We start from the raw sequence: 15,991 nt of genomic DNA, 5'->3' as shown, positions 1-15,991 counted from the left end.
CGGTAGTGTCTTTGCTAGCTTTGAGCACTTACTTCCAGAATCTTGCAGGTTTTGAGGAAAGAGCCCTTCTGTAGGGTGGGGGCTTTGGGGACCTCGCTCTTTCTGGTCACTAAAGGAACTGGTTTCTCCACGTGCAGTGCTGGAGAATGCCCTCACTGGTTGAAGGTGAAGGGCTTTGGCTCATGGCAGAACCGAAGGAGAAAAGCAAGCGAAAGCTTTGCAAGCTCTGGGATGCTCTCCGGGGGCTTCTTTAGCAGGCCAGGGAATAGTTGCCTTGAGTGCGGGGTCAGCAGGGGAGTGAAGGAAAGTCCAGGAGATGAGCCCACAGTGGCTAGGAACAGGCTCAGAGGTGGCTTCTCCTCTCTGGTGGGTGATCAGATGTCACCTGCTTTCTGACCTGTGTTCTGGGGTTGGCTGGGTTGGGTTGGAGGGGACCCCACAGGATAAGGTCAAGGGAAAGACAGGCTCCCCTCCCCCATGATCTCTCACTGCTTTATGGACCTTTGTGGCCACCGTAGTTCTCTTCCTCTTACCTGGCTTTGGAATGGGAGAGCAAGTTCATCAACATGGGCTCATTGGCCCGTTTGGTCATACAAAGAGCCCTTGGTGGAGTGACGGAGGGGACTTAGGTTAGGGGATGTCATCGCAGAGGGCTTTGCCTGGGAGTTATGATGAGGAACTTGGGTTCTTAACCTGAGAGACCTGTTGGTCACGGGTTAGTGTCCAGGAGGAATCTACCTGGCCTCCGAGGAGGCTGTCGGGTGAAGGGAGCCACAGCCGGAAGACCTCCTCTCCCCTGTTTTCCTTTTCTAGTTTGACCCCCAGATTGGGTAGACCAGGAATGACCCAGGAAGCCTCTGTGAATGGTAGGCAGCCAGGGTCCCCAGCCCCAGGTGTCTCTGGGGGCCCCAAGCCTCATTTGGTGGAAGCCCCCCTCACTGGGCTTGGGGAGTTTGGAGCAGTGTTGGCTGCCGGGTGCTCTCTCCCTGCCGATTGTGAGACCGAGCTCCTCTGGCTTTGGAGGGTCTCGGGTCCCACAGACTCTCTGCCTGGAACCCTCCAGCTTACACCTGAAAGCCACCCGTGGGAGTCCGCCTGCTGCGGGAGCTCGCTGGCCGTCAGCCCAGCCTCCATGTTGCAGGGGGGAGCTCTGTGGTGAGTACCGCTCGGGCCCCGCGCCTGGGCTTAGGAGGGTGCGGTGGTGTCTTCCAGATCGCAGCAAAGCTGAGATGGACCTGAAGGAGCTGAGTGAGTCTGTGCAGCAGCAGTCCACCCCGGCGCCCCTCATCTCCCCCAAGCGGCAGATCCGCAGCAGGTTCCAGCTGAATCTCGACAAGACCATAGAGAGCTGCAAAGCACAGTTAGGTATGGCTTCTGGTGGCTGGCTGTTCCTGAGAGTGTTTCTGATTGTTTGTAACGATGACATCCACCTGGACCGTGATGGTCCGGTCCTGGCTGCTCTGACCTTGAACCACTGGAGGAACTAAAGTGTGTTTCCACTCATGGCAAAGTGTCCTGGACCCGCTGGTTAATTATTTAGTTGGTCCTTGGTGAAGACGGCCTTGAGGACTCACAGTGCTGAGTTCTCCTCTGCCCCCGCCTCACCCGTCTCTCACATCTGTCCTCAGTGGGTCTATAGGAACCTGTCCCCGCAGGTGGGCCGGTCACTTAATCCCTCTTGGGTCCTCCCACACAGCTTTGTAAAGCCCTCCATTCCTGTTTACTGAGTGCCTCTGGTACATCCTGCCCGGCGCTCAGCACAGTGCGTCCATCGTTCTGGGAGATGGCTACTATTCTCAGTCTCATTTTTCAGATGAAGAAACTGAGGCTCAGGGAGGCGCATCACTTGTTCAAGGTCACACAGCCAGTGACCCCAGGAGCAGGATTTAAATTGTCACCATTTTGATTCTGGTACCTAGTACTTACCACACGTGTGGTCCGGCTTGTCTTTCTTGGGTCCAGACATTAGCTACACTAGCACAGACCTGAGATCTAAAAACCATACCACGCCTGGGTGTTCTCCACGCCGGGCCCTGGTGGAGGCAGGAGTTTCCTAGAGATCTGCCAACCTCCCGGTCCTGGGCTCCTCATGGCTCTTGTCCTCTTGTGGGTCTCTCTTGGTGTGTCCAGGTCAAGACGATTCAAGAGGCCGTTGCCCCTGAGTGAAGGCCGTCCAAAGAGTCGATTGGGTTGTCTTTCTGATTTTAGTTTTTGGGCATAGTGTTTTTTACCTGTGGAAGCGCAGCGGGGCTGAGCAGAACTGCTGCTGGGAGGGGCTTCTCCTCTGTTGGAGCACCTGCTGTTTTGTGGCCCCCGCTCCTTTTTTTTTGGTGGAGCTGGGGATTGAACCCTGGCCTTGTGCCTGCGAGGCAAGCACTGTACACACTGAGCCATATCCCTGGCCCCTGCTCTTCCCTTTCGGTGGACATGGGCACATGCAAGTCCGTCTTGGCCCCTGTGAGTGGAAGAACAGTGAGCAGTCCACTCTGTCCCGGGGCCTGCTGGTTACTCTGTCACCCGAAGAACCCCCTTCCCTCCCCCATGGCTGCTTGGCCACAGGCCTGTGTCCCAAAGTAGGCGAGTCCTCTGCTCTTGGCTGACTGCCGGCCATCTTGGTGAGTTGGGCACCAAAGCCTAAGTTAGAAAAAGCAAAACCCAGACAAAACGGGTGCCGCCCACACGGCAGTCCCCAGTGAAGGTGCCCGCGGCTGGGTGGGCTCGGGGCCTTGGCTTCCTTCTGGAGGCCTGGACAAGGGTGTGAGGGCACAGAGGCTCTGGAAGCACACAGGAGGAGGCTGGTGACGAGTCCGAGCCTGGGATCGGCCTTCTGCTTTGTCTCCTGGTTGGCTTTGTGTCCTAGGACAGGTGATTCTCTGAGCCTCTATTTTTTTTTTAATATGTTTTTTTAGTTGCAGATGGGCGCCGTACGTTTTATTTAATTTATTTATTTTTATGTGGTGCCGAGGGTCGAACCCAGGGCCTTGCATGTTCGAGGCGAGCGCTCCACCACTGAGCTGTGACCCCAGCCCTGAGCCTCTACTTTTAAACCTGCAGGTCGGCTGGTTGGAGTGGCTTGTCCCTGTGTCCCTCCAGCCCGCTCCCTCTCTTACCAGCGATGTGGACTTAGCTTGCTCGTGTTTAATCATGTGTAGGGAGGTCCCAGGTCACCTCTGAAGGCTAAGGCCCGAGGCCTCTGCAGACACGGCTCCCGCTGGTCACTTGTGTCCAGCCGCTGCTTCCATTTACTCCTGTCCCCCGCGCCAGTGTGATGCGATTTGAGTGTGTTTTTGTCCCTCCAGCCTTTGGCATGGGCACCATCGGCACTTCCTGGTCCTGCTTTTCGTGACTGCGCCACAGCCTGGGTTTTCTCTCTTGGAATTTAGGCATCAATGAAATCTCGGAGGACGTGTACACGGCCGTGGAGCACAGCGACTCGGAGGATTCCGAGAAGTCGGAGAGTAGCGACAGCGAGTACCTCAGTGACGACGAGCAGAAGTCCAAGAATGAGCCGGAAGACGCGGAGGACAAGGACGGCAGTGCGCTGGACAAGGAGCCACCCGCTGCCAAAAAAAAGCCCAAGCCCGCCAACCCCGCGGAGGTCCCCGAGGAGCCGAAGAGCGCGTCTCCAGTGGGCGAGAAAGCAGAGCCCATGGCCGCGAAGGCCAGCCCCGAGCCCGAGAGGGACTCTGCCGAGAGAGCGAAGCCGTCCCCGCATCCCGCCAAGGACAAACTGAAGGGCAAAGATGAGACGGATTCCCCGACGGTGCACTTGGGCCTGGACTCGGATTCAGAGAGTGAACTTGTCATAGACTTGGGAGACGACCATCCTGGGCGAGAGGGCCGGAAAAGCAAGAAGGAACCCAAAGAGCCACCTCCCAAGCAGGACGGTAAGTCCTTGTGTCCGTCTGCAGGTTCTCCCTGGGTTTGCAACGCCCCCGGGTTTTGTGTTGGCAGAAGCCATGGGGCCCCAGCCCTGGGCAGCGAGGAAAGCTTGGACGGCCTATGGCTGAGGACAGAACAGGACCAGGGCTTAGGTGTCGGCCCCCCGACCTTGGCCTGCTCAGTGCCCACTAAGATGGCTTGGGAGCCCAGCAAGGAAGCACTTAGAAAACGGTCGTTGGTTTTAGTGAAGTCCTCTTTAGCCTCAGCCACTGCTTTTCCAACAGGCTCACTCATGTCCCTGAAGTGTTTGTTGCCATGTCGACCTCTGACCAGGCTCAGTCAAAGGTCCTCCTTAGTCCAGCTTCCTGTCTGTCCCTCATGCTACTCAGGCATTACCAGGTACATTTTCTTACGAGAACGTGAAACTGTTTGGTAAGTGGTGCCCGAGAGCCTTTCAAGGACCTAGAAACTGAAGGGGCAGTGTCTGGTGACATGCCACCTGCTTTGATGTCCGTCCTGTTCATTTAGCTGACCCGAGCCCAGGGCTGGCACTAGTGACACTTGGCCCTACAGAGTTCTCTGTCCTGTGGAGGGTGTCAAGGAGCATCCTGGCCTCTACCACTAGGTGGCGACAGGACCTTCTGGTGTTAGCTGTTAGGTGTCCCTGGAGGGCGTGACACTTCACAGAGCACCCTGTCTCCGCAGGAAAGCCCTCTAGCAGGAGCTTGGGAATGAGTCGGAGGGTGTTCTTGCCCCGACAAAGCCGTCAGCACATTTTCCAGCTGGCTTGGCAAATGGGTGGTGGGTGGAGCCCAGCATGCCCACGGAAGGTACTGAAGAATTAGTCAGGGTCCCTGGAGAAGTGTTGCCTGAGGACAGATTAGAGGTCACAGCCATAAAGCCTTATGTACTTTGTGGGTAACTTAAAGCGTAGCCAGGTTTAATTTCTGACTGTGCCTTACTTCTGACAGCTGCTAACTTCTTATCCAAACCGTTGAGTAGCATGTGAGCCTGTGTCCTTTGAATTTCCCCAGCCTGGTGGCTTAAAGCAAGGTCTCAGTGTGTGTGGAGGATCTTGCTGCTGTGGAGTCTCAGTTGTTAGTGGGGAGAGAGGGTCTCCCACTGCTCAGGAAGAGGGAACAGGATGTCTCTGAAGCGTGCAGGAGGGAGAGGGAAAGGAGACGCCGCACAGAGAAGGCAGGCCGGCCGGCCCTGGCCATCTCAGAGATTCATAGATGCTTCTGAAAAACAGTGACGTCATGCGTTGGGTTCTGAGAGGCGGCTCTTTATTATTGCAGAGAAAACGGGCAGCAGCATTTGTTCTGTGAGGATGGTGGAAGTGTGATTTGGGTGTAGGTGGTACAGGACTCCTGAGGCACATTCATACTGTGTTCTTTCTGGAACAGGCCTTTTGATTGATTCGTTCAATGCCCCTTCCTCTTCCAGACAGGATTTGCAGCAGATTGACAAGAATGCATAACCATGAAACAGAAAGAAAATTGAGAAGTCAGTGTAAAAGGGAAATGAAGGTAGAATAATTGGGCAACAGTTTTAGGCAAAAGTACGTGCTGTCAGCGTTTAGAGTTGGGCTCTGAGCTTCCTGGCCGTGAAAGCAAAAAAGGAAGAGATCCTTAAAAGATCTCACACTCTCCAAAAACTCAAAATGAATCCAGTTGTTGAAAAAAAAAAATAGAGCTTTTCCTTACGCTGACATCTCCAGGAAACTTCTCCTGGAGCCCCTGAGTAGATGCTGGATGACTGAGCAGAAGGTTCTAGAACCCAGTTCAGTTGGCAGCTTCTTAGCGATTAGGAAAAACCGAATGGTCTTACATCCAGAGCCTGCGTGGTGGTTCGGGTCTCGAAGGCTCGGTCTTGGACTCTGCAGTGGAGCAGGGTCCCTACCAAGTGCCTTCGCTTCCGCTCAGTTGAGGAGAAGGGCGTTTGGGAGGGTGCCGTGGGGACTCTGCTCACCCTCAGCCTGGAGTGCGGCGTGTGGTGGAGTAGGTACCTTCAGAGCAGAACCGCTCTGATCAGAAGCAAAGGGAGCCCCTAGAGACCTGCGCCCTGCTGCGCCCAGGAGTCCTGTCACCCTTCCCCACGGGGTTGCTACTGCAGGGCGGCAAGGTCTGGAATATGTCAGGGGATTTGAATGGGCAGCTCCCGGGGTGCCGGCCCTTTAAGGGCTTCACCCTTTTGGTATGAATTCTCCAGATTTCTAGCCAGTGAAGTCTCCTTGAGATTCCCCCCAGCAATCATCAGAAAACCCTAGAAATTGAAATCTGCCTAAATGATAACGTGGGGAGCTGGAGGCGGGAGGCTTTTGGGGCTCCCCATCCCTTTTCCTGAAGGGAGAGCAGCGTGACCCTCGCAGAGCAACGGCCCCACCGCACAGCTGCGTGTTTGCCCTTGTAAATCAGGAGGGAGTGACCCTTTGGCATCGCCCTTGGCGGGGGCACGCAGGCCCCAGCGCCCAGCGATACACACATTTTGTCATTGGCAGAGAGGGAGGCGTTGAATGAATGCGCTTCTGCAGGTGGGAGCCCGGCTGTGCCAGGCCTCTGCCCGGCTCTCAGTAGAGCCCAGGTGAATGCCTCCTGTGTACCTGGAAGGGGCAGGGGCTGTGTCCAGTACTCGTAGGTCACCCAGGAAGGATCGGGACCCCTCATTGCAGGAAGAGACCCCGCCCAGCCCCGCTTGGGCTGATGCCCAGCAGCCGGCTGAATGCTCCCCTCCAGGGAAGCAGGAGGGCTGCCCCAGGCCTGCCCCCAGTCGGCCAGCTGCTGTCCCTCAGCTTCCTTTTCCCGGCCCCGAAACCCCACGGCATCCTGATCGTCCTCCCTTCATCACGCTCTCGTGTTTCATATGAGGAGTTTGATGTCCAGGCAGCACAGAGTCTGAGGTCAGGGGCGGTTGACCTGCACCCGTGTTTGCAGTGTGTTCCCTGATGTCCTCTTGGGGCCAAGTCCGCCTAATCCACGGTTGGGACTTTGGTGGCCATGACCAACCCCCTGGCTGAACGAGCCCCCTGCTCTCTCAGTGCTTCTGGCTCTTCTGCCTCGGCCGCTCCTGCCCCGCTGTCTCCTTACCACGGTGGCCCTGTCATGGTCTGGGCCCCTCCCTGTGTCCTCGCTCTGCCCGCAGGAAGACCGCAGGGCAGCGGGCGCCACCTCAGGCCTTCACATGCACAGTTTTTGTGATTCTCAAGTCCTGCCTGTGTAGTTGTTGACAATATTTTTATTAAAAGAAACTCATTTTAAAAGACGTGAACACGTTACACTTGACCACCACACACTGGGAGAGCCTGGACTATGTGCGTGGACACGAGACGGCCGGGCGGGCAGATGTCCAGAGCTAAAACTCGCAGAGTAACTGTGCTGGGGAGGTTCTGGCCGTGCGCGGGGCAGAGTTCCTGTTAGTGTCCTGGAGGGGATGGAAGAGACGGGGGGCTTTTCTTTCTGGGTGGTGGCTCCATGCTGCTCAGTGCTTGGCAGAGGAGAGGCCATCTGGTTCTTGGGGTGCGGGTGTTAGGGGATCCCTAGCTGAAGGGCTTCCCCTGCCCCTCTGGAGTGAGTCCTTTCTCCGATAAGCACTTGCAGGGATTCTGTCACCCCCTGCTTCGTTCCCTGGTGGGGGGTCGTGTTCACCTCCTGACCCCCAGGGGTCGTGGCTTGGGTCTCGATGCCAGCCGGGCTCAGTGGAGGAGAGATGGAAGGTGGAACTGCTGCTCCTGGGTGGGCACCTGGTGCGGACCTCCCTGGGCACCCCTGGCTTTGGTTGGTTTTGCCCAGAACTCAAGGCAGGTCCCTGCCGGAACCGAGTCCAACCTGCTCTGTTTGTCTCCATGCCCTGGCTGTAGTTGTCGGTAAAGCGCCGCCGTCCACGACTTCCGGCAGCCAGTCTCCCCCCGAGACACCGGTGCCCACCCGCTCCTCCTCCCAAACCCCCGTGGCCGGCGTCCCAGCCACCACCAGCACGACGTCCACCGTCACGGTCACCGCGCCGGCCCCCGCCGTCACAGGAAGCCCGGTGAAAAAGCAGAGGCCGCTCTTACCGAAGGAGACTGCCCCGGCCGTGCAGCGGGTCGTGTGGAACTCATCAAGTAAGTTTCAAACGTCCTCCCAAAAGTGGCACATGCAGAAGATGCAGCGTCAGCAGCAGCAGCAGCAGCAGCACAGCCAGCAGCAGCAGCCTCAGTCTTCCCAGGGGACGAGATATCAGACCAGACAGGCTGTGAAAGGTACAGCCCCCTTCTGCTCTGCGTGGCGCCCACTCCCGTTGCCACATCGACAGGACAAACACCATTGCCGTTTTATTTTTTCCCTCCCGTTTGTGTTCCGGCCATTGTGTCCTGAGGGCCTCGCACGTTCCATTTGGCGTTATTTTTTTTAAAGTTGGTTTGCAACTCACTTTTTCACTTAAAAAAAAAAAACAAAACTTTTTTTTAAGGTGATACATGCCTCTCTTCTCAGAAAGGGGACACGATGTTTATATAGAATTTTGTTGAGTGTTGTCCCGTTCACCTTCCATTTCATTGTCCTTCCTTCCTCGGTAGCCACGACCAGTCACCTAAAACCCTTTCCTATGCATGTACGCACAAGTATCTACACCCCCCCCCCCACGACACCATAAAAGTACTTATTTTCCCCTTTTTTTCTTTTTTAAGACATAAAAATGGTACTATACTTGCTTTTTTTTTCACCCATCAGCATGTTTCGAGGTCTGCCTGTGTCCCAGCATACGGCCCTGCCTTCTTCTTTTGGACTGCTGCGTAGTATTCCCTAGTTCATGTAAAGCATTTCCTTTCCGGTGGGCTTAGGTTACTTCCATTTTTTTTCCTACCATCAGCAGTGCTGCAAAGAAAGTTGTACCTTTGTGTAGCGTTTCCATGGGCGCATGAGCAAAGCCCTTGGCCTTGTTTTGGGAAGAGTACGGTCGGTGTAAGAGGTTGACAGCAAAGCTTACTCCAAAAACCAGGGATTTGCCACACCCATGAGATAGGCCAGCGGCAGGAACTGCTTGCTGAATTTGCAGAATTGAAACTCCCACCAGAAAGCAGGACGCTCCATCTGCAGCTGACGTCAGGGCACACACAGGGCTGATCTGCCCAGGGTCAGCTGCCCAGGTTTGTGAGGCTGGGGTACATCTGGTTCCTCAGGGAACCTCCTCCAGATCCTGGAAGGTGGGGCCCCTGATTGAAAGTCTCCTAGTGAGTGCACCCTGGTGAGCAGGCTTCTGATTAGCAGCAGGATGCAAGGTAAAAGGTCGCTGGACCTCAGAGGAGCCCCATGTAACCCTCCAAAGATTGGGGAACGGGAGAGGAAGGAGGAAAACTGGAGAGGTCAATTGGAAGACAGTTGAAGTGACCTAGTGCTTAAAACGTGGTTGGAGCTGGGCGCAGTGGCCCACGCCTGCAATCCCAGCAGCTCGGGAGGCTGAGGCAGGAGGATCGGGAGTTCAAAGCCAGCCTCAGCAAAGGCGAGGCGCTAAGCAACTCGGTGAGACCCTGTCCCTAAATAAAATACCAAATAAGTCTGGGGATGTGGTTTAGTGGCCCAGTGTCCCTGAGTTCAATCCCTGGTACAAAAAAGAACAGTTGTTGGGACAGAGCTGGATCTAGGTTGCTGGAGATGAGGATGAGTGTGTCTTGTCTTCCTACCCGTGAGCAGATGGTCCTTCCCCAGGGGAGGCTTGGTGCTGCCAGAAAGACTTGTGGACATTATGGTCCTCAGCTTTCCAATTGTCTCAAAATAAAGTGACAAGGACTGATGGCATATTTGCACCACTAGTTAAGGTGGTAGGACACACCTGAATCAGCTGGGCACTCCCGCACCACTAGTTAAGGTGTAATCCATCATACACTGGTGTGCTAGACAGGGAGTCCAGGTGAACTGACCTCTGCTTTGACCTGTGTGGAGGTTTGGGGCCTGTAGGTAGGTTGAGGGAGCAAGGAGGGTGAAGTGGGGGCTCAGGAGAGTCAGGAGAGTCGGACAATATGGGGGCAGAAGGGCTGGGCCGTCCAGGGTGGTGTGGGGCTGGAAGACAGAGCCCCCTCTTCCGTTGCCCTGTTGCAGGTCGGAACCAGCTGGGGTTCCTTGGGCACCTGGAGTCTGCCCCGGACACTCGGGGTACCAGGGCTGCCTCACAACCTTGAGCTCTCAGAGGTGGTTCATGTTTGCTCAAGTTTTTCTGCTGGGGTTGGGACCCAGCCTGGCTCCTTTGGTCACTGTAGAGTAGAAAAGCCCACAAGGTGCGTCAAGGGCTGGGCTGCACTTGTCACCACAGCGTTGTGCTGGGACAGCCCTTCCTATGTTTCTGGGGTGACCAGGACCCTTTGTTCTCCTAGCTGTCCAGCAGAAGGAGGTCACGCAGAGCCCATCCACGTCCACCATCACCCTGGTGACCAGCACGCAGCCATCCCCCCTGATCAGCAGCTCGGGCTGCACAAGCACCCTCGCGTCGTCCGTCAGCGCCGACCTGCCCATCGCCACCGCCTCGGCCGACGTCGCCGCCGACATCGCCAAGTACACGAGCAAAGTGAGTGGCGGGTGCCGGGTGGGCTGCTGCGGGGGTCTGGGCAGAGGGCCCTGTTGCTCCCAGCCCAGATCCGCACTGGCTCTGAAGTCCGTTCTCAGCAGGGTATTGCAGGGCGGACTCAATCTCACGCCAGGAAGGCTTAGATCCTAAAACCAGCCCATAAAATCCACCAGGCGCTGGAGTCCCCTTTGGCATTCAGGCTGCTCATGAAGGACAGGCTTTCCTTGAGTGCAGAGGACAGCCGACCTAGGGGTTCAGGGCCCCTGAGGTTCTGAACGGGGAGGATTCCAGGGTCAGCGACGTGCCACTCACGAAGGTTTTCTGGCCTGTTCATCGCCTGAGCCGGTTTTGAGTTAATATTTCTATTTAAACTTGATTCCTATTATTTAAATCCATTCAGTTTAAAAACCTAAATAAATGAAGCTTAATGTCACCAGATACTGTTTGTGTCAAGGCTTGGACCTGGAGGGAGACTGACGGGGGTGTCGCAGTCCCCACCCCCGGGAGCCTTTCTTGCTGACGGCTCTGTGGGGTTGGAAGAGGGCTGATGGGGACGTGTTTTCAGTGTCGATGTAAGGTGGTATCTGGTATTGTCTGCATTTCAATGTGCATTTGTCCCTGCTGTCCCCCTCCTTTGATCTGGTCCCAGCTGATTACAGATAGGTAAACTGAGGCTGGCCGGTGGTTAAGCTTATCACTGACACTAAGCCCATGTTCCTGGCTCCTGTGGCCCTGGGCCCTCCACCGCCCCCTGCAGTCCCCTTTCCTCTGAGGCAGGACCTGTTTCCAGGGATGTTTTCTTCACCATTTAAAAGAACCAACAGGGTCACTTTGGGGGATGGGGGTGGGGTGTTCCTGATGAACTTTTCTCTCTCTGAGGTGACCTGACGTTGGAGGCCCGGGTTTCTGTGTTTCGGCAGAAATGCCTTCCTTATTAATTCCGAGGTCGTGGCTGTATTTGGAAGTAGGCTTGGAAGTCACTCCACAACTCCATCTTCAAAATGCAAAGTCAGCGTTGCCTTCGCGGCGTATTGAGTTTCCCCCACTGTCCCGCGTTTTCTTGTGAGGCCATTTGGTCCAGTGCTTTCTGTGGATGTGCCTGACAGCAGAGTCCGGGGGTCCGTGAAGAAGGACCCCCTGGGAACCACGCACAGCAGAAAGTGCGTACCCTGGTGGCAGCCCGCGGAGGGCGGGACTCAAAACAGATATTCCACTCATTTGACTCCCATTTTGGGGTGAATTGGGGTTCCTCTCTTGGGGCCCGCCAGCTGTCATGCAGTTGCGTCCCCACACGGATTTGTTTTTGTGCAAAACAGAATGCGAACAGGCCTTCCTTTATGGCCACCTCCCCACTGGTGGGCAGGCCCCGGGGCGGCCTTGGCCTGGTTTTCCCAGTCCCTTGTGCACACCCCGCCGGGCGCTCTGTTGGCACCTGGCTTTGTTCCAGGGAAGGTGAGAAACTATGGCGGGACAGAGGCATTGGATGCAGGGTGTCCTTTGTCCCGCCTTCCCTCTGAGCTGGAGCTTGGGAAAGCCCAGGAGAGACTGGCCGCGGTCAGAGCAGGCCTGACAGACCTCTCTCCTGACCCCTGCTGGCCCCTGTGGGGGGGGAGGGAGGAGAGAAGGTCTTCCCACAAACACATTTGGTCAGCAGGTCTCTGGGTGGCTGTGGATTTCTCTCTCTCTCTCTCTCTCTCTCTCTCTCTCTCTCTCTGCCCTGGCTGGTTTCACTGAGAGACTCGTTAAAGGGAAAGAGGATGGGAATGAAGTAGGCAGGCAGTGCCCGGGCTGAGGGCGTTAAAATGGCAAATGGCCAAGTCCACCTGGCAGCTGCAGAGGAATGAGACGTTGCAGGTGGGCAGGCCTCGAGCCAGCACCAGGGCCTGCGTGTTGCACAAGTTCATTTACAGGAAATGATTGGAATAAGCAAACCTGTAGGGTAGAGGGCAGGTTGAGGTTTGATGGACAGCTGGGCTCGTCTGTGATCGCGGCAGTGTGAGGCCAAGGCGGGGGGAGCACAGGTTTGAGGCCAGCGGGGGCTACTTAGTGAGACCCTGCCTCAGTATAAAAAATAAAGTGGACTGGGGGTGAGCTCGGAGGGAAAGTGCCCCTGACTGGGTTCAGCCTCTAGTACCAGAAAAGGGCCAGGGTTGTCAGAGACCTGGGAGGTGCAGGATGGGGACATTGGAGGGGTGGAGACTAATGGGGAGCGGGCGTTCTTTGGGGCATAATGAAAATGTTCTGGAATTGATTTATAGTGATGAATGAGTCACTTCAAATATTTTAAAAGCCATTGGTGTTTTGTATGCATGTTTGAGCGTGCACTGGGGACTGAACCCAGGCCCTTGTGCCTGTTAAACATGCTGTGGACCTATCCTGTCACTGAGCTATGACCCTGACCACTCAGTCCCTAAAAACCACTGCATTAGGGGCTGGGGATGTGGCCTGGCATGTGTGAGGCGCTGGGTTTGGTTCTCAATACTGCCAATAAATAAACCAAGTAAAGGTCTGGCAACAACTTAAAAAAGTTAAAAATGAATAAATTTACATTTTAATAAAATTGCAATATACAGTTTACATGGTGTGCTGTGGATTCTCTCTCTCTCTCCCCCTCTCCCTCTCTTTCCTCTCTCTCTCTCGGGATTGAATTGAATACAGGGGCACTTTACTTCTGAGCCTCTTTATTTAAAAAAAATTTTTTTTGACACAGGGTCTCACTCTCTGGCCTTTAACCTGCGATCCTCCTGCCTCAGCTTCCCTAGTAAACGTGTTTTTAAAAGGAGCATTAATCAGGGCTGGGGTGTAAGTCAGGGGTAGAGCACTTGCCTGCTCTGCACGAGCCCCTGGATTTCATTCCCAGCCCTGAGAGAGACAGAGCGCCAGAGGGAGGGAGAACTCAACCACAGCCACAAGCCCCCCTCTCCCTGCAACCTGCCGTGTCAGGCAGGACCCACCTGTGGACCGGTTGGGGCTTTCCGGCTCAGTCTGTGGGTGTAGAACTAGCATCAGAGTCGTGGACTAGTCTCCAGGGCAGGAGGACCAGTGACTGGGAGGGGCCCGGTCACGGCTGCCTTCTCCACGTCGATGTCAGTTCTGTTGCCTGGAGCAGCCGCCGACGGTGACTGGATGGTCTGTCCTTGTCTTCCAGATGATGGATGCCATAAAAGGGACGATGACGGAAATCTACAACGATCTTTCCAAGAGCACGACTGGAAGCACCATCGCCGAGGTCAGAGGTCACAGGACTCCTTACTTGCCCTGGACCTTAGAGGCTGCTCTAAGGGTGACGTGGTGCATGAGCTGCCCAGGCCCCCGGCCGGCGTCTGAGGGGTGGGCGGGCGGGCTACTTCCTCCCCGATGCCCAGCCAGCAGCTGTGCCCCTTGGCCATCCGAGTTAGTCCATGGGTGAGACGGAGACCCGTCCTTCCGCTTCATGTCGCATCAGCGCCGTGGTCTTTCCGTAGGCCTGGGCCCCTCTGCAGTCATGACCTAAGCATTTGCATTCAGAGATTCTCGGGTGGCCCAGAGAAGCCCCAGACTTCTGGTGAAGCATAAACTGTCCCCTGGGAAAGCGACTCTCTAGTGCAGTTTGCAGAATTCCCTCTCTGGCCGATAGACCTGGAGAATGCGCTGCTGGCTGTGTGGCTGGGACAGCCTGGGCCAGGAGCTCGCGGGTCACCAGGTGAAGTGCAGGTGGCAGGGTGAGGACGGAGGTGGGGAGTCCCATGCACAGCCTCTGACAGGGTTCTTTGCTTTGCTCAGACAAGAAGAGGGGACCTGGCAGTTTCTGAAGGAAAACTGTGTGAACATAAAGGGTCAGGAGGAGTGGGTTTAAGAATTCCTTTTAAGAACCCGCCTGTGGTTGGGGGTGAGCGGGTTCGTAGTGTCTCACCTGAAGCCCTGGTCAGATGGGGGCCGCACTTGTTTTCCCATTTTGGAGGGTGATATCCAGCCCCCTCCCCGCCCACTTGGCATGAGGTTTTGGCACTGAAATGAGGTTGTTCACCCTCGGAGGGTAAATCAGAAGTTTTCAACCTCAGCCCCTGTGACTTTGTGCTGGGGACTGTCCTTCGTAGCACCACTGGCGTCTACCCACTAGGTGTCAGTAGTAATCCTCACTTGTGACAACCAAAGTGTGTCCACGTTGGCATTGTCATGTGTGACCAAGCCGCTTGATGATTAAAACCCTCAGATCAGTTCAGTCCAAGCTTATTTTTCCCTTTAAATCAATATGGTCCAAGTCGGGGTTATCCTCCTCCCCTCAGGATACCCTTTCATTTCAAAGATGTTGGGCTTTGGAATTTCAGATGAATAATCATGGATTCCACCAGGATGTTTTATTAGGTGAAAAGTCACAGCTACCTTTATTAAATTTTCTTAAGACAAAAATGCAAATTTTTAAAAATTATTTTTGGGGTGCTGGGGATTGAACCCAGTGGTGCTCTGACACTGAGCTTCACCCCAGCCTTTCTGTTTACTTTGAGACAGGGTCTTGCTTAGTTGTCAAGGCTGGCCTTGAACTTGCCATCCTCCTGCCTCAGCTTCCTGAGCCTCTGGGATCACAGGCGTGCGCCACTGTGCCCGCCTCTATCCAGACTTTTGATGTATTGTTTGGGGGACTTGGTCCTTCTCTCTAAGTGGCTTTTTCTAGTGCCGGGTCTTTCCGTGGTAGGTGGTGCTCTCTGCTGGTCTTCAGAGCCAGCATTTCTCGTGAATTTGGGTCAACCTGGGGCTCCCGTCTCCAGACAGGTGCTGGGGGAAGCTCAGCGCCCAGCCTGGCTGCCCGAGTCAGCCCCGTGGCACCTGTGACCCTTCGGGTCAGGAGAGGCTGAGCTCTTGGGGCCTGCTGGGGAGTCGCTGGACCCGCTCAGGGCCTCGTCGGAACCTGCTTTTCTCGTTCCAGATCCGCAGGCTGAGGATCGAGATCGAGAAGCTGCAGTGGCTGCACCAGCAGGAGCTCTCCGAGATGAAGCACAACCTGGGTGGGTCCCGGCTGCTGGGCCCAGAAGTGGACAGAGTCCACGCTGGGCCAGTGGGACGCGCCATTTTTGTGTGCTTGAGGGGGGTGGACACACCGAACCCTGGGGAGGCTCACCCGGAGAGGTCACTGGTGGGAACCTTGCTTTCCTTTGAGGCTAACCTACCGGGGACGGTCACCGACGTCAGTGGTTCAGCTTCCAACTCCTCCGTAACTTGCTGGTGCCTCAGTCTCTTCACTTGAAATCTGGATACAACAGAACCCTCCACATGGGGCTTCTTTAGGAATTGCCTTAGCCAGCGTGTAGAAAAATGATTACATCCGAGGAGATGTCTCCTGAGAAGGGTCTGCGGGGCTCCCAGAGGAGACGGGTCCCGCGTGGTACATGGCCAAAAAGACTTTCAGCACAAGCCAGGCAGAGGCAGAGACAGGGTGATGCAGGACGGGCGGGCACAGGCTGCCCGAGAGTGGGAGCAGCCCTGGCCTGGGCTGGGGCTGACATTTACAGAGGGGCTGCATCCGAGCTGGGCTGGACGGGGAGCCCGGGTGGGGCTACACAGTTTCCCCCAGGTTTTCCTGGGTTTGCATATCTCCCTC

At 55.7% G+C, this 15,991-nt stretch overlaps 1 protein-coding gene across 19 annotated transcripts in view; it reads left to right on the top strand.

The window, feature by feature from the left end:
• The window catches only part of ZMYND8 (zinc finger MYND-type containing 8), a 98,961-nt gene that overhangs the window by 70,924 nt on the left and 12,046 nt on the right, over positions 1 to 15,991 (top strand). For 14 of the 19 annotated variants that reach the window (XM_081289533.1, XM_081289527.1, XM_081289526.1 and 11 more), the window contains 6 exons: positions 1,213 to 1,365; positions 3,384 to 3,887; positions 7,739 to 8,119; positions 10,226 to 10,416; positions 13,565 to 13,645; positions 15,320 to 15,398. In XM_081289533.1, coding sequence (XP_081145659.1) covers positions 1,213 to 1,365; positions 3,384 to 3,887; positions 7,739 to 8,119; positions 10,226 to 10,416; positions 13,565 to 13,645; positions 15,320 to 15,398 — 1,389 coding nt within the window. The remainder of the gene's footprint in view (positions 1 to 1,212; positions 1,366 to 3,383; positions 3,888 to 7,738; positions 8,120 to 10,225; positions 10,417 to 13,564; positions 13,646 to 15,319; positions 15,399 to 15,991) is intronic. The other 5 variants (XM_081289535.1, XM_081289532.1, XM_081289531.1 and 2 more) reach the window with 1 other exon arrangement.

This window comes from Spermophilus citellus (genome assembly GCF_964194105.1).
Source record: "Spermophilus citellus genome assembly, chromosome: 4".
Classification (NCBI taxonomy): Eukaryota; Metazoa; Chordata; class Mammalia; order Rodentia; family Sciuridae; genus Spermophilus; species Spermophilus citellus.
Note: the sequence above shows the minus strand (reverse complement) of the source record. Positions and strands in the feature narration are given on the sequence as shown.